Source organism: Pecten maximus, chromosome 6 (genome assembly GCF_902652985.1).
Source record: "Pecten maximus chromosome 6, xPecMax1.1, whole genome shotgun sequence".
In the NCBI taxonomy this organism is placed as follows: Eukaryota; Metazoa; Mollusca; class Bivalvia; order Pectinida; family Pectinidae; genus Pecten; species Pecten maximus.
In genome coordinates, this window is record NC_047020.1 from 13,736,764 (window position 1) to 13,763,112 (window position 26,349).

At 35.5% G+C, this 26,349-nt stretch overlaps 1 protein-coding gene across 1 annotated transcript; it reads left to right on the top strand.

Annotated features, from left to right (window-relative positions):
- Window positions 1–24,004, top strand: LOC117329024 (mucin-3A-like). The gene is made up of 10 exons (XM_033886710.1): window positions 1–127; window positions 1,554–6,021; window positions 12,392–13,730; window positions 14,299–14,496; window positions 15,736–15,942; window positions 17,594–17,776; window positions 19,645–20,006; window positions 20,474–20,564; window positions 22,186–22,265; window positions 23,858–24,004. The coding sequence occupies exons 2-10, from the start codon at window positions 1,894–1,896 to the stop codon at window positions 23,885–23,887; spliced, it is 6,618 nt and encodes a 2,205-aa protein (XP_033742601.1). The 5' UTR covers window positions 1–127; window positions 1,554–1,893; the 3' UTR covers window positions 23,888–24,004.
- Window positions 24,005–26,349: the final 2,345 nt, after the last annotated feature.

Sequence of the window (26,349 nt, forward strand, 5' to 3'; positions counted from 1 at the left end):
AACCAGTGTGACCATTACCAATCTACCGTGTCACAGCAGGTCATCAATACCGTACGGTCAGTGTGTGAGACTATAGGTGTAAAGCAGAGTACACAAGATGTTCAAAACAGTCCCGGCATCGTGAAAGGTAAGTGTTTAATCAGATTCCTCGTCCTTTGTCACTCAACAGTCGCAGCTAGTGCTATATTTGTCAGAACACTTATCTAATATTTATAAACGTACATTTTATTTTTCTAGAATTAAAAATGTTCATTCCATGTTTCTATTTATAGTTTGATATAAAGTGTGACACATTTGTAGAAGTATATTACGTTCTAGGAATGAAAGAGTATAGAAATAGCTATTATTGTTAGAACCAGGTTATATGCGGAACATTTTTAAATGCGATCACATAGCCAAAACAACATAAATAATTAAATATCAATGTTATCAATATACCGAAGACATAAATAAGTTATATATTACATAATTACATATTGGATACAATGACAAACACGTGCAAGGAAAAATTAGCTAACCTGTATGCTCTTATCATATCAATTGATCACTCGCGTATTAGCTACTTGATATGAGATAATCGTATTTTATTACCAGTTTATGTACCTTATTTTAGTTAGGGTTTCAATTCCAGAATAAATTAACAAGATGCCCTTAACATTTTATTGTTCATCTTTACCTAACTAAACAATGAGAGGTGTGTATTTTGAGGTCCGTTGAACGTGTTATTGTGGGAACTCGGTGTACGGAGATACAAGATAGTTTCCGTTACTCTTACACACACGGCGTGTATCGTGTTGGAGTTTTATGTCAGTTGACATTCGGCCTCTTCTGTAATTATGTTGCATACTAAATATAACACTTTCTCACAAAATATACATATATATTACCGCTTTAAACAGTGGTATTATCTACAGTAAGTTATGAACCCCCATTTGAAACTACAGTGTACATGTAGTTTGGACGTGTATTTGTCTATTTGTAAATTGTTTTGAACTTCGATATTCATGGTTAAAACTTATTAACAAAACGTGATATTTTCTTCATTAACGAAATAAATTTGTTTCTAATAAAACTATTCGACATGAGTACAAATATCAGATAGCTAGATAAGATACTTAATCGTCTACGATTTTTTGCCAGAAAGATGTTTTTAATATTCTCTTTTCCCGCTATTCCCATTCCTTTAAGTGTTGCCATGCAGATAATTAGCGTCATGTTTAATGCCAGGTTCATGTACGAATGATTGATGATTGTCTGATATGTCAATAGTTAAAATAAATAGACTTGATTAATTATCTTTTCTTTTTTAAATAAGGTTACAAAAACATGTGATACATATCGTTAGAAAAACAACGAATTTTCAAGTTATATCGAAATTAAGATAGAAATATAGCAAGCCAAAAAAATATTCACCGATGTGAAATTGTCTAATATGTATGCTTTGAAATATTTTCAAATGAATGCTTTCACATAAAAATAATTTTGAAGATATTAATATAGGAAATTATCATTTTTTTATTACTAATTGATTTTGTTGGTTTTTGACATTTCAGAAACGAATCATGGATTATTTTTCGGTGATCTTTGTGCTGACTGCAATGATTTTGTGCTATTTGAACATGATAAATGCTCAAAGAAGGAATTCCTTTCAAACAAAAAACTTTCGAAGAATGCACAGTGATGGTTTTAATAGGAACTCTCAACCATCTACCTCAGAGGGACTTACACATAATAAAAGGAGTATGATGATTAGTGATCGCTCAAACGCTTTTAATTTTCGTCAGAATTCAAGACGTGATTTCGAACAAAAAATAATGAATAAGTTCCGGGACCGTCCAAATAGGAGGACGAATATTTCGAAATCGTCCTGTGGATCCAATACCGTCATCAGTTATGAAGATATCTCCGTCCTTTAGTATGCCTGTATTACCAAAGCCGGAAATACAAAAAGTACAAATCAACACGACACCTAGATATTCGCCACCTATGACTACACTAGAACCACAATTAAAAGTAGAATCTGCCGTTGTTTCTAAGCCTGATAAGGTGCCTGTGTGGATTCGTACACCAAATGGGAGGTCATCAAGACAATGGCAAAGAAACATGAATTACAGGAATTCAAATGGTAACGGACAAAATGGATCTGATCGCAGAACTGATGAATATATCTACATGATAAATGGGCACCCCGCAAGACAACAAGAAGATGCATCAAGCAACGGGCATTTTCAGGATCAGCGCCAAAGTGACACTTTGAATGGCAACTCAGGTCGTCAAATGTTTAAACCAAACAACAACATTGTAAACAGAAAGCAATCGTCGATCAATAATGTACCTTACAACAGCAATAATTTGAACAAAAACATGCAGTTTGAAAACAGCAACTATTATAAGAAAAACACTGTTCATCCACTGTTTCAACACACTATAAATAGCAGAAAGTTTGGAGGAATAGTAACCAGCGATGGCATGAGTAATCGTAACGGACAAACATTAAGTGAGCAAGGAGTACTCTCAAACGCTGATGTCTCATCTTTAAGCAACGGACAGTGGGGTAAGGGGGCACTGGCTTCGCCTGGTAACATGATGACACTCACTCCTAATGAAAATGGAATCGGTATGAATCGTTTACATACCACGACCACTAGCGAAACATATGTTAATTCCTTACCAAGTACGATGTCAATTCGACTACCACAAAATGGACACATTCTGCCAAGCGTCATGCCACAATTGAGTCCAACTCGTAGAAGTGAACCACCGCTCCAAAGTAGTCATTCGCGTCACCAAACAATAGTATCGAGTGTTATGGATTATGCCCCGATTCCTCAGACACAACATTTTGTGAATAACCCACTTGGCATAAAAAAAATACCCATTCCATCACCACGTCCAGCAGAAATATCAGTTCAACCGATAGAAGGCTTTCATATCAACTCAAAACATGTGAAGCAGAGCAATCCTCAGCCAACAAACATGAACGTAGGACTCCCCACACCGGGATTCAATCGTTCTCCAATTCCAAGTTATTATATTAACAACCAAGGAAATAATCCATCAGGAATTCCAGGATCTACTCAAAGTACGAAGATAGATACTAGCATTAACGTTTCAAACAAACAAATGGCCCATCCAGGACTTCCTATTGGTATGATGGTACCACCTATAGAATATACGGTACCGAAATCGACTCCAGGACGAAATTTTGGACCAATGCCAACCCCAACACAACAAACGGGACCAGGGCCGACCATAGGACAACAGATAGAGCTACAACCGCCACCATTACAACTTACAGGATCAGAGCCGATTAAAAGACAACGTTTAGGAACCCAACCACCATCGAGACATCACAGCGGACCAAGTCCATCCATTGGACCACAAATAGGGCCACACCCAACAACAGGACAACACATGGGACCAAGAACAACCAATGGACAATATATAAGGCATCATCCAACACCAGGACAGGGACCCAACCCAAAGCCACCAAATCTACATATGAGACCAATACCAACTCCAGGACAACGGATCCTACAACGACCAGACCCAACTCAAAGCATGCAGTCGATACAACCACCGGAACAAACAATGGGGGGCATGCTGCAATTATCAGAATCAAGGAAAACTCGTATAGCATCTTTACCATCACCATTATCACCAACAGGATTACAAGTAACTCCAATACATCCATCTATATTATTAGCAGGTAAGATAGGTGGAAAAACAATGCCGGAAAAACCACGACCGCCACTCCAACATCAGCTCACAGGACCACTAATGGGAGTGATGCCATCGTCAAAACCTCTGAGAGAGAAGATAAGTTGGCAAATGCAGTCACCGTTGCCTACAGGTAGACAACAGAGTAAGGTGTCATCGACATTATTAACAACTAGGAGACAAAGCTTGAGTCCAATGCGACCATCTGTATCACCACAGAGACGTCCAAATACAGGAACTAATATGAGATCAACGACTCGAAATTTAGTGGTGTATATCAATCCAAGTCAAGGTCCAATGCCTCGGGACTGGCTACAGACAAGTGCAACAAGTTTAATAGTTCCGTCGGTGCAACCAACTAAGAGCAACTCTGGTATGGTAAATGGGCAGGTAATATCACATAGTACCGATGAACCAATAACAATAATTGAAACAAAAAGTAATGACGTTGTAAAAACGTCAGGATATGATAATGTAGCAGACGTATCAAGTGACTATATATCAATGTCATGGAGGCGTCCGGAAAAACCTGGATTATCGCCCATAACAGACCAAGTTGGAAAAGGTCAAGTGACAATGTCAAAAATACGATTGGATGACGATAATGGCCATCATAGGAAAACAAGTCACAAAAATGAAACAGAAAATGGTGAATATTCTGGCAAAGGTGTAACGAAAATTACCAAAGAAAATAGAAATGGTGTGACATCTTCGATTTCTACAAGTGTAGTAAAAACATCCCCCTCTCAACCAGCACCTAGAGAGTTTGTGAAAGCGCGAGGTAGAATAGATAGTCATCGCAGGAGGATAAATACTCTACAAACAACACCGGTTTCTTTTAAGGAAAATGCGTCTTCCGCGAAAGGAACAGTTTCTAGCTTAGACATGTTTTTAATTCAGGCACCAAATAATTTTGGTACAGAATTGATACCTATCGAAAACGAGTCAATGGCAACATCGGAAAAAATAGCAAACATTCAGGGTAAGAGAACAGAAGAGAACAATGCACTTGAGCCAGTTATTACTTCTAAGACATCCGAGAAACAACCAATGAGAATATTTGACATTAACGCTTTCAGTATTATCAGATCTCAGTATTTACCTAAAGAGGAAGTGCAGAGGAAAACAGATATAACACCCGCTAAATCAACAACAACTTCTTCCTCGACCGTCTCATCTTCATCTACCTCACAAGAAAAACCTTCGATATCTGTGAGTAAGGCAGCGGGTTCTACAATAGACACGCTGACTTCAATCGCTTACAACACTGTTGCCAAAACGAAAACGTCAGACAAAGTTCAGGAACCTACAACTACATCACCGAAAACTACTACTCCTAAACATACCATTATTTTCAAGAATAGAAACATCATACCGCCAGCTTTACAGGAAATTATGAATGCTTTAAAGCGACCATATTTTCAAGCAGGAGTCCCAATTAACTTAAATCAAATCTATGCCGCAGAAACAGCTACAGAAACATCTCAGACAGTGAATAGAAAGGAGATTGTGATCGATACGGAAATAGGAAATGCTAAAGATGGACTTCAAAGCAATTCGGAAATAATAATAACAACTGAATCAACAACCCAAACAGAATCATCATCATCAGCAGCAACAACAACAACAACACAACCACCAACGACAACAACGACAACGGCAACAACACAACCACCATCAACAACAATAAAAACAACATCCCAACCACCACCTACGACAACAATAACTACAGCAACAATAGCAACGACAACATTTCCCTTAACATCATCAACGATGATGCCTACATCAGCGAAAGCGATACCGCCGACGCTGCCCGCAAAAACAATACCATTTAAAATAGCAGAAACAACAAGGACACACCCTGATATTCAATGGAAATCAAAAGATTTGAATAGTATTCCTTCAGCATCCTACCCTGTGAGTTCAGTTCCTGAGCAAACTACACAGCTGCCGTTCTTTGTAGACAATAATGTTAGAAAGGAATCGAGCATGAGTTCATTTATATCCTCTATACAGCCAACATCTAAAGCACATCAGAAAAGTACATTGAGTGATCATGTTAAACCCAGTGTATTTTTTGGTTTGTGGTCTCCAAAACCACAAAATCATTCACATACAGGAGAGACACAAAATATTCTACCAACTAGTTCGTCAACTACAGGAGGTCATACAAGTGACTCTGGAATTTCTTACTCGACATCATCACATGCAACACCTCTCGTCATTGCGGACAGTTTACCTAATTCTGCTGCCCCTTCTCCGACGTTGACATATACAGAAAGCAAGGTTACAGAAGACAAGGTATGTAACACATGTAGAGCGAAGGATAGAGGTCTGATCAATGCTAAAATATGCAATATATAATAGAAAGCATATATTTTACTAATCCAGTGTTACATATTTAGTCTTAAGAACAGTATGGCTCTACATCAACATACGTTTTACAAATATAATGGAGAAAAATACGATAACACATATGCAGAATCAGATGTATGTATATTGAACACACATACAAGTCTTACAAACCAAATATATGTAATAATTACTTAATCGACCTGTTATCCAGTGAATTCGCCAAAGTGACATTTTTTTTCTAAAAGTTATGTTATAAGTGTAATATACCCTTTAGCGTTTTTCATTAGTTGTGCCAGTCAGAAATCGATTGTGACGTCATAATATAGACAATGACGTTACCTTAAAGAAAAAAATGACTGCATCTGTTTAAATTATTTAAAATGCTCGCAAATACTCGGGAAAAAAACCCCCAATAAGGCTCATTTCATAAAAACTCCTAGATTAGTAACAAATTAAAGATTTCAGACAAAAATAGATAAGAATGTTAAAAAGCAGAAACGCTACAAGCTTTTCTAATATTCACATACATTCCATTTGGTAGAATTTTATTATATATACATGCTGTTCTAGTAGCAGAAACGTAAAACTTGTATAGAACCGATGACCTTTAATCCTAAAACGACATCTCTGACATCAATATGCATGTACCCTTAAATACTAGGAGTATCTTCATATTAAATGTTGTAAGCCAGAGATCACTCTCCAGGAAATAAATCATTCTAATCTCTTTTTGAATACCTCTATTTGTTTAAAGTTTCCAGAAGTGCCAATTCAGTACAATAAAATTGTCTTTGATTGTGTTTAAAACTGTATCATTTACTCTAATCCGGTTTTTTTAAAAGCTCATACCCTTTAATAAGATGAATAGGTAATATATAGTTATCTGATAGTGTGTGGTCCGACATCACTGTGTGACACGTCACATATTCGCGATGTTTCGGCGTCTTAAGGTTATTTGTGTTTATTATCGTGATATTTAGTATAGCTTTATCTCATTACTCAATATTGGGCGTCATATAACATAGAGTTCGTACAGGAGATTTTCCGTGAATAACTCCCACATTAGGCTCTCTCATGCCAATATTGTATTGTATTTACAGTTTTTATAGTATAATATACAGCGTCCATGCCTACTATCGTGACGAACATATTACCGTGACGTAAAATGGCGCAGATTATTGCGAGCATTTTATTGGCGTCTTTTTCAGCGATTGATGTTCTGCGTTCTGGTAAGTATTCACTCACAAAAAAATACAAGCTTCTGGTCACATTATTTAATATTGACCTTTTAATATTTCTTGCCATTTTACCTCACAGTATTAGGTTCGTCACGATGATAGCCATGGGCCCAGTACTACTTTCCACAAGATGGATAGTCCTCGAAATGCAGTCTTGAACCCCAGAAAATCCCATATTAAACCCATAGCTCTCTCTTTACCCTGCACATGTGATATGTCTGAAACATGTAAAAGTGTCTGTGTACTGGTTTCTGCTGCAATATACAACAATAAAATAAAGTTTGAATTAAGTTACACGTTTTCCTCAGACAGGAAATAGTTATAAAGCACTACAAGTTTGTTTTGAGAAAACACATAATTCCTTAAAATGCCATATTTATGCTAATAGTTATTATAAATATAAAATAATTCTAGATTTCATCTTTTATTCATGACAAATTTGGTTTTATAAATTAATGAGTTTTAATTCATCCGTCAACTTTGCACCGATTCGTTTAAGTGGTTGTGCATACACCAAATTTAGTTAGATAACTCTTTCGAAAACTTTTAAAGTATGGTTTTGATATAATTAGCCATATTCATAAATAATCCTAGAAATAAATAAAAATATTGGTCGTGACTGCACACTGCTAAGTAGACCATTGTATTTTATATGCATTGTTAAATGTACCGACCGTAATTCATTAGAAGTTTCTGTACATATCCGATCTAAATCGTCGTTACACTGATATAATGTTTATGTATTTATTATACTGAGTTTTGAATGATGAATAGCTGTACTTACAGTACAATCCATAATTTATTTACAAAGGGCCGTGGTTAAACGACCAGGTACAATAGTTCGTTCCTGTCCCGTCCCCAGATTTATCTGTGAAGTAGTATGTCATTTATATAACTGGACACGTCACTTCTCGCATAACTGACCAGTTGATAGCTGTGGTGCACTATATGTCATCGACTGACAAGCAAACCTGACATATATAGAAAGATAAGTATTTAGTTATGGACCATGTCACATGAAGTACCGTTTGATTAATTTATTCTCAGGTGCTCTTGCATGCTTTATACCGTACAATTTGCCACCTATATCCTGTCAACACACTCATGTTATTTAATGATATTAAGATAAACCTTAACATGTTGTTCGACTACATCGCTTAACTTTTATTGTTGTCTTTGGTGAACAGTCGCATTTGGTTCGAACATATGTGCTTAGACAGTGAATCGTTGTCGTCAATATATATATATAGAATAAAGTTGAAATGTCCATGTGACGGTAAATAATAATAAAATAAAAAGCCAAACACAGATCTGCTGTCTCCCTAGTACTAGGGAGACAGCAGATCTGTGTTTGGCTTTTTATTTTATTAGTACTAGGGAGACAGCAGATCTGTGTTTGGCTTTTTATTTTATTATTTATATATATATATATATATATATATGGGTCAAAGAAGTAATATGAACAGTATAATACATATACGTTATGCTAATATATAATCTGAGCATATCGTGCATGCATTAATCTTAATATGTGTACGTCCTGTATTATATGTTAAGTCTGTTTATACATTTACATGTATTTAATGTTTAGTCTGAATACAGGTGTAGTTAAGATATGAACAAACTTGTCATAAAGTATTTAGTTTAAAATGTGGGATGGGGAAATCAAAGAACAGTTTGATATAAACAATGTCTTTGTGGTATGTCTACATGCTATGTTAAAGCATTAGATATATTTATATCACGTGTAGCGATATTCTAAATGCAGAACTATATGTTAGTTGAAGAATCACGACTAATAATGAACGTTATGGTACAGAAGATTTTATTTCTATACTTTATCCATTTTTTTGTCTTACGCAGTTTCCTTCTTTTTTTCTTTTTATTCAGACAAAACAGACATGAATAAACCACTAAAGATTAGATATTGAAATGTGACGGATGGGAAATATCTATGTCATCTTACTATATACTTCGCACGACTGCTGACATCTAGCTGTAAGCAGGTCCTAAAACAGAGAGACTGTCATGATCGTTTACGTTGACGAACCAAACAAAAAACCTCTATTCTTACCTCGTCAGTAAAAAGCAAAGATACTGTACCGTATGACCGACTCTTATTGTATTTCCCTAAATGTCTTCCCATATATAACCAAGAAATGCCGACTGAATCGTGACGTAAAAGTTTCATACATATACCTGACACAATTATTATAGTCATAAATAATTTATTCCACGTGTTTATGTTATCTCAATATACGATAAATCAATGAAATAAGTACTTCTTTTATAATGAATTTGGATTTAAGATAAAACCGGATTTGATTTATTTTTAACTGGTTGTATTGTATTGCTACAAAGTGTAACTGATTTTCTGGCTATAGAGCTGTACAAAATATAGCTTTTCGTATTGGATTACAATGATGTCACACAATGGGAAGTAACTCTTCCTTGTCTTTTCTTTAAGAACGCATGTGTTTCCAATCGCTCGAGGGCCCTGTTTAATGTGATCTTTAGTGTACGTAGTAAATGATTTATGTGACCATCGATGAACATTTCCGAAGTATCAGTATCAACACACTTGATACTCATTTTGGAAGAGTATATTTCAAATAAAGGAATTAATTAATCCAACCCGTACTACAGAACTAAATAGCTTTATCTTCATATTGTCTTTTTACGTAAGATGATGACCACAATATACCTCTAATGTTGATAACGTTTCATCAACGACATGTTGTTTTACAAACATATACTCACACAAGGTATCATATAACATATATTATGTTCGCTTTTTGAATCGGTACGAATAAATTCACATTTTACATTAGTGGGCAAACTGTTGTGTATGCCATATAAAAGAAGGCGCTTTTGAGTTACTTAACTTGTGTTGTATAGTTTGAATAGTTTGAAATAAGGGTATAATGACATTATCTGTGCTACACTGTATGATATGATAAATGGTAGACATATAGATTTTCATGTGTTAATTGTAGATGGTAATAAATACCTTTAGACACTCACGGTTATGAGTTACAATATCTTACTATCGTAAAATAAATAAATACTTTAGATAAATAAATATTTTATTGAATGGCTAAGGATTTGAAATAGTATTATGATATATGTGTGTTAATAAAATTATCAGAATTCCTGTGGTTGATTTAAATATTGAGCGTATAACCCGAGACTAGGTTTCCGGGATATAAACAGTAATAAATAATACCATAATTGCGCTTTCGTTGATTTTAAAATGTGATATTAGCATTATATAGTTTCCTGTACTAAATACGATAATAATTAATAATTTAGGGTTCCTGTTTTATGCGGTGATAAACAAACCATATACGTCACAGCGGTATACATATACGTAGTTATTAGACCAGTTCTTTCTTTGGTAATGTATATGATTATGGGTTATAAACGATAATTAGCAGACTAATTATGGACCATTTGATATTCATGTATACGGTAATTATAGACAAAATCATGTCTGAATTGTTATATACAGTGACCAACAGTAAATGCATGAAGTTTAATTAGTTTTATACGGTAATAATTAGATTCATTATCATGCATTTGTTTTTGTTTATGCTAATGAGTAGACCTTTTTGTCACACTGGTTATATGTGGTAATTAATAGACGAATTAGTAATTGCGGATGTCGTCGATAAATCAGTAGGCGCTTACCTTACCGGAACACCTGGTCCTATTCTCTTTGTACTTTTTTAAGGATCGCCATGATGAAAAAAAAAATCATATTCCGAATTTGCTATATACGGTAATTTATATTTATTTTCCATTGCTTAAATACGGTTATTAATAGTTATATTTCATGGGTTGTATACGGTAATTAACAGTTGTGTTTAATTGATTATATACGGTAATTAACAGTTGTGTTTAATTGCTTATATACGGTAATCAATAGAATAATAATGTTTTATTGATTATAAATGGTGATTCATGTGATACCGTCATTTCTATATATGGTGATCAATATTTAATTAATTGCATTTTCTAGGTTATATACGGTAATAATTTACGTCTTATTTGTTTCCTCGCTGCTTCCTTATATATGATAATAAGCTTGACAGACAGTTTGTTCCCGGCCGTGATAGATACACAGGATAAGTGTTAGATGCCATGTCAAACAGGTACTTATACAGTGATAGAATAGAGGTCAGATGAAGATATGTTAAATATCAAACGTGCATTAATAAACATAAAGAATATCTTTGAAAAAAACGATAATCTCTTCTCATTTGTTTAAATTAGCAATTGATGGTGGTGACGTGTATGTAAATGTTGAAAGCAAGGAATAGGTCATCATAGCTAGTATCCTACTAAGGCATAACGATCTAATAAATAATGTTACCCTCTACTGCGGTTGAAGATATATACTACGAAACAGGAACATAATAAATCCCGCGAAAGACATAGACCTGCATTGTAGATACAGTAATGTTGGATAAAGGAAGTATTTTTCATAAGGTTGTTATGTTCATTGACATTTAATATACTAACAGGTTTATATTCGTTTAATACATTGTCGAATAGTAAGAAGCCTCACCTCTTTATGATTGTGTAGTGCTTTAGGTTAACTATATGTTCACACCTCTCTATCTGCATATAACAGTTCGACTTCCCTTGGCACACCCTACTATACCCTCAGTACAGTAAATAGTCATGTTTCCGTTGTTATCGTTTCATAGTTCCAATTTCCATGGGTGTTTTTTTTCAAAAGCACAACGGTTGTATGTATTTTCTTTTTATATTTATTTGGGGGGAAGGGGGAATTTTTTTTCGATGGAAACTCAAAGGGTAGAACCCATGGTAAAATATCATCGCTTGTAATACTCAATCATTCACCATAACCGATATTTGAGTGAAAATCAGTTGTGTCTGATTGCGAGGTCGGAGGTAGAGTAAGTTGGATGGTTTCACGAAATAATTCATTCATATTAAGGGATCTTAACAGCATATGTCAGAGATGTTCTTTACGCAACAATGAATGATATATTACTATATGTATAGTCTAATTCATATTCATATAATATTTTTTCCTTTAATATTTTTAGGGTACCGGGTACGAGATCGTGCCGGTAACAAACCTCATTAGCGACAACCTGCAAAAGAATATCACCAATTTAAGGAGGCAACTTGGCGACTTCTTCGTTCCGTCTTCAGTAAACCCATCAACGGAGTTGCCAGCAACTAATAAATATTCTACAAGCAAGACATCTGACCAATACCAAAATGAAGCAAACATTGCCACGCGTCCTAAGAACGACAGCAGTGGCCAGAAGCCAGTGGTTGCCCATACACCTTCTAATTACCCTAAAGAATCCGTATCAGTACAAAAGCCTAAGAGTGAGAATAGACTGAAAACTTTGTTTGGTCCACGGAAGTCACCATATCAGGGAATCGTTATAGATTCATCCTTTACAATGACCTTTCCCAAGGATTCTTCGACTCCAGCTCCTCTTCCGCTAGAAAATAAGGGTTCATATGGCGAATCAAATGATTTCATTAAACATTCCAACGTCAAAACGCAATCTTCATCACAATTCAATGTCCAACCACAACTGCAGGAATTTCCAACAAATGTTAGCGTCCAGAAACAAAAGAAGGAACCGTCATCAAATTCAAACGTCCAAAAACAAACGCAGGACTTTCAATCGAATTTCAAGGTCCGCACTTACACACCGCGTTCTCGATCAAGTTTTAATGTCCCGCAACCAGCTGAGATATCTAATGCGAATAAACCGAAGTCTCGTAATTCTATAACAACTTTATTTGAAGTTCCTTACTTGTTCAATTATATGAAAAGCCCATTTCCAAATGAAGATGCTGGTGTAAAACACAGATTTTTAAAGCCGAAAACTGTACAAGGCGCTAATAAACCATTCGAAACAGCAGGGAATTTACCCGTGCTTACCACTTTAGCTCCTAGTTCACCTAAAATTGTCAGTGTAGCAAGCGATATCAAACCGATTGTGACAACAAAAACAGATAACAAATATAATTCATCAACTGAAAAGGCACATTCAGATTCAAGAAGTGACAACCAATACAAAACTATCAACATGTCGACCTCAAACGGCAAACCAAAGCTAGATGATTCAAAACCAAGTAAAAGTAAAACCGTGAAGACCAATGCAGCACGGCGAGGAATTGCTATTAATGCAAACTTCATGGAACATTTACCGTTCTTTATCGGAGCTGTAGACTCCAAATTGTTCAGGGGAATGCAGTTCGTGAAAACAGAGAACAAGAGGCCTTCAAGCACTCGAGTATCTTCTAACCGAAAAAATCCACGAACTACCACAACGCCCATAGTAACAACTAGATCAGCAAGGTCTACATTATTACCAACAACAAAAACTTCACAAACTAAGATTGAATACGACTTGAAAGGTATGTCTACGTGTATATACTTAATATAATTTTCCATCTGACTTTGCATTGACCCAACGTTATAATCTTTAGTTGGAATGATTTATTTTTAAAGACATAAACAATCCTGTCACAACCAGGTTTAACTTTACCGATTCAAATACAAACGTTAAAATGTCCCGTCTATATTTGAAATCAAATATTGAAAATTATGAAATTTGTCGAATTGTGGGGTTATTGACCCCCTTATCTAGATTAAAAATTGTATTGAATGGACTCTGGTGCCATTATCCTGCTTGTCTTTTGTGAAGTAATTTCAACATATTTTTTTCATTCTCCATTCTACGCTTGAATCCTCCATGAATGATCTGTAAAAAGAATTGAATTATTCGGTATCTACTGATTATAAATTAATAGTGAAATGTGCTAATAACCTATTTCCTGTCTTTACACTTCAAAATATACAATATTATTCTGATTTAATAGTGTATGCACTCATCACATTATTGCTAATTTAATATTTCTGAAGTAGATAATAGTTCCGTATTTCTGAAAACAATAATAGTAAGATTCTGTATCGTCTCTCCAGTGTTGTGTATGCAGTTTCTGAGATGGAATTCTAACGACCTCATGTATATTCCGCATCCGGGGGAATGTTCCAAGATCATACAGTGTACACCAGAAGGAAATGAAATGCAGGCTGTGGCACGACACTGTCCTCTGGGGCTGTTCTGGGATCCTAATGCTCAAAGATGTAGCGACCCCGCTGACGTTACATGTTTTGATGGTAATTGACATTATTTTCTGATGTTTTTTTGTTGTTGTTCTAACTCTTTCTATACTGTATTTGTATATGATTAATATTTCGCTGATTGTAGTAGAAGCTTTCTGTAGCTAAAAAACATCACGCTCCGCCCACTTGATAATGATGTCAATGGCCACGGATTCTTGTTGACTAGTTATACTTATAAGTACTATTGTTTAAGCACATGCAATGCATACGGCTCACTGTCTTTCTTTGTTGTAAAATAGCGAACTGCAACAATGTTAAATATATGAATACATTTCTTGAAGATGAAAAATGAAACAATGCGGCAGTAACGGGTTTGTCATGATGAAAACAATTTTATATTTTCGCACATGTTTAACTGCAAACTGAACTGTGCTTACGTCATCAAAACAAAACGTCGACTGCTTAAATGAGTATGCAATATGCTCTCCGGCGGTACCCTTACTTTCACTGACACATGTCACTACTGGCCATGACGCACGATGTAAAACAAACTACTTGTCACGTAGATATGCTGCTCTACTTGTGGGATTCCGGATATCTCATCACTGGCTACTCATTAATCGGCGGCAAGCAATAAGAATTTTCATCCTCTAGATGCTGTGTCTTCCTTCTTTTTATATCTGAATATTTTTGTTTCGAAAGTGACGAGACCCCTTCATGACTGAATTTTTCCGAGACTGAAAGAGGCGCGAATTAGCCGTCTGTAACGTCACACAAGAAGTCATTGAAGGGAATTTGAACGTAGTGATTTGTCAAAAAATAGCCCGTTGTTAAATTATTGAATTGATAGAATTATAAATCGGTTTTTGTTTTTCCGTTGTAATTAAGAAACTAATTATAAGCATTTATACTCCTCTGACACTAAAAAAATATTGACATCATTGCTTCATTGTAGTTATCTTTTTTGTATTAGTGGAACAATTATCATTTCTTTGCTCTTTATTTCTTTATTTTAACAAATAGAAAGACTATCAGGATCAAAATTCTTTGACATCTCGTGAATATTTATATCAAGATAACAGTTTTAATGATAATGATAAAATCAGTATAAATGTTTGGTAGAAACAATAAAGGGAAAACATACATGATATTTTGTATTCTGCAAGATACCTGTCGAATAAGGACGATTTTTCCTCCTGTGGGAGGCAAAATATGGTTCAATATATTTCATATTATGCAATCGAATAATATTCTCGTGTGTATTAATAATAACGGTATCTTTTTACTTTGTAGATCCGTGTCAGAAGGGGTACTTTAATTACACAAGTCATGGGGGCTGTGGCACCTTCTACAAATGTTTCGCCGGCGTCTCAGCCCCCACGTGTTGCCCGAGCGGACATCGGTTTGTACAGTCAACCAGCGACTCCGGAGACTGTATCTGGGACACTACTTGTTCGGAAACATGTGAAACACTACAGTCGTCCAGTCTGAGGAAGACAGGTGCTGTACGCGTTTTTCCTAAGTGGCATTTTTATGTTCTTGATTGATGACGTTTTAATTTATGCATATTGCTTAATTTTATCCTGCAACTGTCACACATACTGGCCGATAACTACTGACGGATAAACGTATGGTTTATTCGTCAATACAATGCTTTATACGTCAATACGATTCACGTGAATTTCTTCCACATCTGACGGGACTTCTTTCAAATTGACCCTGAACTTTGACCTGAATTTGTAACGTTAACGTAAACAAACGCGAGTAAATGCTATGTCGTAATCGCCAAAACTGAATTTGCCTGTTTTATTTAGTAGAAAATGCATGATGTAAGTAAATACTGAATTCTTACAATTATAATATCAAAGCACTAGAAAGCATCTTGTTCAAAAACTTCGCGACGCCAATGTTCCACCAACAGACAGCGTGCAGATTAGCGGGCATAAACATGTGCACTCTATAGTAAACTACAGTTCCATCTCGGAAAGACAACAAAGAGCATATTCAAACATGTTGCTCACTAACCTTCACATAGGCGACGTAGGCGAATTCCCAGCTTAATTCAACTTTGTATGGCGCAACACTCCTCATAAATAATTTGAACATTTATACAAGCAAAAATAATAATCCATTTATTGTATACTTTCATATAGATATATCATTGACTTTCAGATATGGCCGAGCTCCAACACCAACAAAGTTGTCATAATAACGTTAGGCCTACGTCACAATGCTCGAGTTGTTGTCAAATCCAATTACGCCTTACACACAGTGATACACGTTTGTGTCAGATGTCTGCGAATTCTAAATCGTTTGATTGATTGTTGTTTTAAACACATTGCAAATTAAATGGGTCTTTGTCAGGAATAATTAGTATTTGTGAGACATTTCCTTGTTTAACTGAAACTGAACTCTGATTTACATAAAAAGCGTGGAACTATTTTTCAATGGCGCATTGAAAGTTTCGTGGTAGTAAATACACACACAAGTGGTATCAATGAATGGATATTTTCCTGCGCGATTTAGCCGTTCACGTCACTCGGGGGTCACTCGTACCCAAGAAAGGTAAATAAAATGGTAAATTGCATGTTTTGAATGGCATCAACTCGTAGAAAATTGTCGCAGGATAAACAGAATAAATGGTTAGTATCTTACAATATAAGGTTTATTTTTCTCGGAACGGAAAGACAAGATGGCTCGCAAATGGCTGCCCATTTCGTCTTTCCTAACCCTCGCCAAAAATAAATATTGTATTGTAAGATACTAACCATGTATTCTCTATACCATTCTGAATTCACATAAAAGAGATACTAAATGGTACATGCTAATGTTGTTTCTTTCATTTCACACAAATATAAATACGTAATAAGTCATTGATGTGTTTTATTTCAAAATACTTCTAGCAACGAAGATTTGGGGGAATTTTCAATGACGTAATGTAAACTATGTTGCACCGTAAATAAATGTATTTATACTGTATGTATTCATACTGTATGTATTTATACTGTATGTATTTAGGTGGATGTATTTATACTGTATGTATTTAGGTGGATGTATTTATACTGTATGTATTTAGGTGGATGTATTTATACTGTATGTATTTATACTGGTATGTATTTATACTGTATGTATTTATACTGTATGTATTTAGGTGGATGTCCAGCTTTAGAGGTCGAATCAAGAAAAGACGCATATTGGATACTTCAGCGGGGGTCGTTGATATTGAAAACCTGTCCAGAAGGCTCTGTATACAACCATTCCGAGTGCAAGTGTAGGAGTATTATCAAACCAACCAAACCTACAAGACCTAGGACGACAAAGAAATCCACGCCAAGTAAGGTCACATTGGCGAGCAATGTAAAGAAAGGTTGCCACCTCATAGCAGTTTCGATTGATTAATATCAATTAACGTAAATGCACATTAAATAACGAACACTAATTCATATTAATAAATACTTATTATCATGCTATGGATGATATATAAGCAAACAAGGTCAGTGAGGTACAAATTAATGTATTCCCAAATGCTTCAGAATTGTAGTTACTGGAAAGAATTGCCCTATTTAATGTGTCTGTCACCCTGGGGGTTATGCTCTTGCCACACCCCCGAAGTTATGTTTCTGTCACTCTTGGGGAAATGTTTTTGTCACGCTCGGGCCTATGTTTCTGTCAATCTTGGAGTTATGTTTCTGTCACACTCGGGGTTATGTTTCTGTCACACTCGGGGCTATGTTTCTGTCACACTCCGGGTTATGTTTCTGTCACACTCGGGGTTATGTTTCTGTCACACCCGGGGCTATGTTTCTGTCACACCCGGGGCTATGTTTCTGTCACTCTCGGGGCTATGTTTCTGTCACACTTGGGGCTATGTTTCTGTCACACTCGGGGTCATGTTTCTGTCACACTCGGGGTTATGTTTCTGTCACACTCGGGGTTATGTTTCTGTCACACTCGGGGTTATGTTTTTGTCACACTCGAGGCTATGTTTCTGTCACACTCGGGGCTATGTTTCTGTCACACTCCGGGTTATGTTTCTGTCACACTCGGGGTTATGTTTCTGTCACACTCGGGGTTATGCTTCTGTCACACTCGGGGTTATGTTTCTGTCACACTCGGGGTTATGTTTCTGTCACACTCGGGGTTATGTTTCTGTCACACTCGGGGCTATGTTTCTGTCACACTCGGGGCTATGTTTCTGTCACGCTTGGGGCTATGTTTCTGTCACACTCGGGGTTATGTTTCTTTCACACTCGGGGTTATGTTTCTGTCACACTCGGGGGTTATGCTTCTGTCACACTCGGAGGTTATGTTTCTGTCACACTCGGGGTTATGTTTCTGTCACACTCGGGGGTTATGTTTCTGTCACACTCGGGGTTTATGTTTCTGTCACACTCGGGCGTTATGCTTCTGTCACACTCGGGGGTTATGCTTCTGTCATACTCGGGGGTTATGTTTCTGTCACACTCGGGAGTATTTGATTCGTCACAGTCGGATGTATGCCTTGTCGAATCACATAAAAAAGGATATCACCCATATGATGGAGAGTTGTCTGCGGTATTCTCACGGTACGGGAGATGGTACTAAGACGAAAAGTCATAACAGACCCCCCTACTGTTCCATGGGATTTTCGCATAGAGTCCTATTTTCCTATTATACACTTATTGATGTAGTATGTTTACTTTATTTCTGTGCTAAATGTTTGTTATACATGTAAAAACAACAAAACTTTAAGACTTTTCCACAAGGGCTAACTATCTTCATATATAGGCTTCTTCATAAGTTTACACACATATATCTGAAACAAGTATATAATTTGTAAATGCTTGTCTCTGTGATTCACATAAAGATTTATCAGTCATTATCGACAGTAAAAATATGGGAAGATAATCGCGAACTCATTGTTTTGCAAACATTTTATTTATTTTAGTATCAAAATACGTTTAATAAAAGAACTGACATCTGTCGATCATTATCCCATTGTTCATATATTCGGGAAATAAATGTCCACAAATTGAAGATTTATGCTGTTTTTTTTTAATTATTTTCCCACTGGATTCTATCCACATAATTATGAAATAAAAGTAAACTAAAAACAGCACATGTAAAACATATCATTTTCAGTTCCGGTCCAATTCATTATAAAAAAATTCGTCAACATTTAATCATAGCTATATATCTTCAAAAGTTTTCATCTACATTTAGAATGCCGACCAGAGTTCAAACTGACTTTCGATGGAGGAATCGTACAGGATGTATCTAACGGTGGTCTGGCCTTCAGCCAGGTGAACGTGGCGGGTACCGATAACAACACTGCTGTGTTCAGGGAAAACGGCTACATCTCTCTGTGGGGATTCCAGAACAGGTACCTTGGCCGCACGTTCTCAATACAAATGAGAGTGCGTGCCGATAAAGGAAGCTGCAAATCAGGTAGGCGGAGCATCGTCAGTAACTGTGGACCTGACGGACCAACCAGCGTAGAAATTGCATGTGACAATGACAAGATAGCTTTCAAGGCCAATACTGATAGCACGAAAAAACCACTGGTTGTATGGAGAGATATTAAGGTGAGAATAATTGATATTTGAATCTAAATTAATATACGCTTCCTGAAGACGAAATTGAATAATTTCCATATAGATGTCCTATAAACGGGTTTGCATTTGTCATAATCTGAAGATCTGACAAGAATATCTTTGAAGTATTGCATTTATAAAACGAGTTCAATAATTGCATTAGAAATGGGTCTTTTGCGTTCAATAAATCATGTATTCAATGACCTCAGGAAATATGCTTACGAATGCATTTTCCATAGCGTGATGTAATATACAATATGACGTCCCAAGAGTGTTTCCACATATATTGTACGTCTACTATATCGTTTTTTTTTCTTTTTATAGAAATATTGCACGGTCACTATTACAATATTGACATGTGATTACATATTTTGATTACAGTGAAGTTATGATGTAAATCATGATTCAGTATTTTTTTTAAATTACGAAGTCCTTAATAGAAATGTTATTTTCTTTAGGATAACGAGTGGACTGACATCATATATACATACAAGAACAACAGATTCAGTGGCAGTGTAAATGAAAGACGGTTTTCCAAATCACTTACAGGTAATACCCTAAGGCAGGTGGGTATCCAACCCCATGGTGGTAATGTCGTAAAACCAACTGCTAAATACCAGTTTCAAATATACCAGCCAGTGGTGAGATAAACCATAATGTTATCATTCTACTTCCACGTAGTTTGTTATATCTATTAACCGTTTATGTAGATGGAAACTGTTAATATCAAACAATGATTGCGCTGCAAGGTCTAAAACATGTATATAGCACGTTTAGGTCTAAAACACCTACGGTTTAAAACGCATACCTATAGCATTTCAATGTCTAAAAGAGTACATATAGCACTTCTAGGTATAAAACACGTACATATAGCACTTCAATATTGTCTAAGACACATACCTACAGTATTTCAATATCTAAAAAAAAGTACATATAGCACTTCCAATATCACTTTCTGATAGCACTTTTTGTCTAAAGCATGTTTGTATCTAATCAATGCATACATTTCAAATTTAGGTTTCATTAATGTATTAACAACAGGTTATCTATGTATTGATTAGTCCCAAAAGTACTATTTCCACTTTTGAGATTCGTCATTATCATCCAAGAACGTATAGGTTAAAGATCACATATATACCGAGACCACTTACGATCTAAAAAGTCGTACTAATGATGCATTTCGGCAGAAAAATAGTAACTGGTATTACTATTGGCTCAATGACTATTTCATAGAGATATATGGTAGAAAATAGCTCTGTTAAAACTGATAATAAATATTCGTGTAATCTCTGTGAAAGATAATGACTCTAGAACCAACATCCATTTATTCATCTTCAATTTTCATTACATGGAATTTTCTTGATCAACTTCCTCTTCCCCTGAATCTATATCAAAACTCATTAATAAATAAATGAACCCTATTATATCCCATGACCATTTCTTCACTATTGCATAAAGAAATTCGTTGGTATAACCATTTATATCAAAATACATGACTGAATCGAGCAGAGTACACGAAGTTTGATTTCTGGTTCAGGGAGGTGTATTCTATTTATTGCTGCTATTTGCTACAATGCATTTTGTTGACATAGAAATGATTATTGGATATTGACATCCGATCTAGGACTAGAGTATATAACTCGCATTGTCCTGAAAATGTAAAATAGAAATTAACTTTCTACTTAATTTGTGATTTGATTAAAAGTTACATGAAGTTGACATGTTGAAATGTGCCGTCGGCAACAATTTGTTCGTGATGATCGGAGCAAATCGCTAAAACATATGCGAAAGGCTTATTTAGAAATTATACGTTCTACAGAGCTCATTAATCAAACCTTTTATGGCAAATTTGAGTGGCATGTATACGGATCACTATTTATAGCGTCCTGGCTGTAGCTACACAAAGTGGTGGAGCACAGGTGGGCGGATATACGCGGTCTACTGGTTATAGCGCAAGATTTCAAAATCACGTTGTTTAACACATAATTAGTATACATATATTTCAGTAGGACATTAAAATTACACAAAATTAATGATGAGTTTTCAGAGTGCAAATGTCAGGAAGCTATGATCGAAACCTATCAGTAGGCATTCATCATTATCAGTCATGTAGAATATAGCATTGTGCATTTCAAATGAACATACAAATGTTATTAATTCATATTGACAGGTAATCTGGAATCCAGAAATAATCCACTTATTATTGGAAAGTGTCCAAAATCACCCGGATTCGTTGGAGAAATAGATCAGGTAAGTTGATATAATAATAATAATATGTACTGACCTCTGTATGTTTGCTGAATTTCGCAATGTTGCTGTTTTCTTGAGGTTTTAACGGTTAATTATTGTGCCTTTTTTGTATCAATTACTGTCTCCTCATTGGTTAGGTGTCTCCTCATTTCCTGTTGGTGTTGTGTCTCCTCATTTCCTGTTGGTTTGGTATCTCATCATTTCCTTAGTTGGGTGTCTCATCATTTCCTTGGTTGGGTATCCTTATTTTCTGTTGGTTTCTTGTCCCCTCGTTTCTGTTGGTTTTGAGTCTCTTTGTTTCCTGTTGGTTTAGTGTCTCCTCATTACCTGTTAGTTTAGTTTCTCCTCATTTGCTGTTGGTTTGGTGTCTCCTCATTTCCTGTTGGTTTGATATCCTTATTTCCTGTTGGTTTGATATCCTAGCTAGGCTAAGAACTAAGTATATATAATATTGTGTTGAATCAATACTAAGGAGGATATTGTATGTGAGTTTCTGATGACAAGACTTTTCCATTGGTACCATATTTGCGGTCCTTCTGACTTTGATCGCGACCTTTGACCTACAAAATATACCTTTCAACCCACAAGGTGAGCTGCGTTGTCTTGTTACATCTCTTGTTTTGTGTAATCTCAATGTTTTTCCCTTATTGCTTTTGTAAAAATGTCCTTGTGAAATGTAGTTTTACAAATTGATCTACATATACTGTGTGGAATATTCTGTTGTTCTAGTAGATTGAAAGGCAAAATGCACTTTTGTAAAACATAAGCTATATACATACATGTATACACCAAACATACAAATTGAACAAGATAGTTATATATACATATATATTCTACCAGCTGGTGAATATTACAGAAACCAGAAAACATTGTATATATCAAGTCGTTGCTCCAGTCCACACGTTATTATCTATGTTCCAAGCACTCGTTTACATGTGACCTTAACTGTTATAAGGACGTAACTAATCTATACCTCTGTTTAAATTACGGTTTGTTATAATGAGGACGTTAAACAAATTCCCTGTTTTAATTAGGTCTTTATATAGTGTTTACTCTGTCTGGTCTATTGTGTCGGCATTATTAATTATGTGTCACTTAATCTCGATTGTGATTCTATTTTAAGGTGATTGATGTAAAATATCAAAACCCCGGAAAAGTTATGCGACTATATGACTATACGTTATCCGACAATGCTTACATACCATCGAAATACGAAGTGTCTGTTGTAGGCAGGTGTAAATAGTAATGATAAATATTTCATAGATACTTTATTTTAGTTGCTTTGTTAGTTTGGTTAAATGTCCCGGAACATATTTTTGGATTTTCATTACTTTTTTTTTTTTATATGTTGTACTGCTGATGAGTCCTGTGTGACTTTCGGATGCATTGTCACCTTCACTTTTCTCATTTTAGCTTACGTAACCTGGATGTAACCGAGAATAACATGACAGGTGTTGTTTAAGAATCAGATAACGCCTACCCTCCCGGAACACTTTGTCCTTTTCTCCCTGTAAGGAATCTCCGTTAAATGTTTTGCTTTGTTCATATTTAGCCCTCGCATTATCGTTATATGTCCGTATTCTCTGTTTTAGTTGGAAATCTACACCCACTGTGTGCCATGACCTGGAGCTAGCAAGGTATTCCAATCGTCTCATCAAGTTACATCATTATTTTTTTCGTCATTCACTCTGTATATTATTTGTTTGTTTATTGACATTAAACATTTGATAAAATCAAAACCTCTCTGTTCTTTAACAAATGCTTTATTCCCTGTCTATACAAATCCCTAGGTAACCGCCTCCTTATCTAAAATTAATTAAAATCGCAAATACATTACTTGTCGTTCTAACGGTGAAGTGAAAATTCAAACCTTAATTTCCTAAGTCATTATTGTTGTGAGAATCGTTCAATAAATACATCGTGTCATAAATGAAACGTGTGATGTATAGGGCAACTACTTTCATTTTAATCTCTCAAAGTATACCCAGTTAGGAGAAAAGCACTTTTGCAATTGCATTACCCACGACGTAAACAGTCCTATGGTACGCTGTTGGGACATCAAAGTATTGCAGCTCCTTTCTCCTTGGAAAAAGAAACAATCCAAATCCACAGCGGCTTATTTAGAGTAATAAGGATGCGTAATAAATTTTCTATTTCAAGACACCTGTGCAATATTACCTTTGTGGGATGAAGTTTTGCAATCAATACGAAAATTATCTTATTTGAATATTTTTAGCACTTAAAAACATTGATATTGATAGTTTTCCTTCCTTTGCTTTTTATCTGAACAACTAGAATTGAAAAGTAGTACAACAATGGTTCGTCCCCAAAATAGGAAAATTAGAAAATGTTCATGAGTTAATATTACTAGACCTTTCGAAATGTTTTCTTTCTTTTTTCACTGTCGCGTTCTCGCTACCTCGCTCATGATCAGTCGGCCAAATGATTGCATGGTTGCGAGGGCCCCTAACTTTAGAGGTGAAAAAAAAACAAAGACAAGAAACGTTTATATAGACACCAGAACAAGTTTTGACAATTCCTTGGTACTCATTTTAGTAAACTTTGAATGTGTAAGGAAGTTTTTTTTTATATAAACTAGCAAAAACGACATCGTTTGATTTATTGTCTGAATACTCCACTAATCAGGACGGTTGATATATGCGTATCATTATAAGCCCACCTATGTGGTTTTTATGGCCTGACTTAGACTGATGAGCTATAAATCAACATCACATAACGGGAATAGTTTTGATCTATACTCCTAATGACAGTGTACGGGGACGCAATAGTTCATTTGACAATTAGGTAATTTAAGAAACAAATACTATCCTAAACATACATTGTACATATATATTTAACAGGACTTAATCAGCATATTTGAAGTAACCCCCAATAGCAATGTATGGCATCGTTTAAAGATATTATTTATTAAAGATTTGAATAATACACTTGTTACAATAGAGTGGTAGGAAAATATGTATAGCATGTCAAGCCCGACTTTCTCTGTCCCCAGCAGCAGTCGCTAGACATTTCGACGTCCAATAGATGTCTGGTGTGAAGAGTAGACATCTCCTAACGTCTGATCTAGGGGCTTGAATTAAACCTTGGCTGAGCATGCATAGTTCATGACAATGTAATGTACATTCTTGCATCAAAATGTAACATGATATGGAAATTTAACAAGATTGATTGCCAATTACATTTGCTCTTTACGAAAACCCATCAACTAGCAACATGCAGTGATGCATGATCCTATGAAGTGTCATAGAGATGGATCGACAATTAACAAATAAACAGGAATTATTCGAATCTTAATCCACTAAAGGAAACACAACTTTATATGTAATGATTATAAATTCTATAAAGTTGGGAAGATGTCGGTCAAAAACGAGACAGACGGGATCAAGTTGCTGAACACTAAAGGACATAGATCCTTACAGGAATTGTCAGATCAAACAGCTGATTAGACAAGTAAATCTTACCAAGTTGAATGAGACGGACGAACGAATAGACGATTATATTCACGTCTAATCATAATAAATTCCTTTCCACTTACAAAGTATTACTTTAAATCTTTCTCTAACTGAATCGTAGATATCAAATGATGAATTGAAAAAAAATTAGAGTATCGGTCTAAATATTGGAGGTTAGATTTTTTGCTTTCCTATTCCATTCTCTCAATCCAATAATGCCCAAAGGGCCTGTTTCCAAAATGGCCCCTTCTCTGATTCAAATTCCCTGTTGGTGGTGCATTGCCCATGCCGTTGTGGTCACAAATCTATAAAGTGTAAAGATTTAGGTCACTTGGTTTGTTTGTTATGGCTCCTCAAAGTTGTACCTTTCAGAAGCTGTCTAAGTGTTGATAAAATGTGCATGTTATGTAAAATATTAATGAAAATCTAATCAAATGCTGGTCACCGTAAAGAATACATTCATGGCATGATTGTGACAAAAAATCATGTTTCCATCGCGCCATTTGGCTGTTTTATGGAAGAAACAATCTCAAAAATGCCATTTTCGATGATAACATTTTAGACACAAAAACTGTGTTTTTTAGAGAATACACCCTTTTATGGGCGTTGGA

Excerpts from the sequence above, each read along its gene's own strand:
- LOC117329024 (XM_033886710.1), top strand. The coding sequence starts at position 1,894 with ATGAAGATATCTCCGTCCTTTAGTATGCCTGTATTACCAAAGCCGGAA. Across the intron at positions 14,497-15,735 it reads TGACGTTACATGTTTTGATG|ATCCGTGTCAGAAGGGGTAC; the intron begins GTAATTGACATT and ends TTTACTTTGTAG. Across the intron at positions 15,943-17,593 it reads GTCCAGTCTGAGGAAGACAG|GTGGATGTCCAGCTTTAGAG; the intron begins GTGCTGTACGCG and ends GTATGTATTTAG.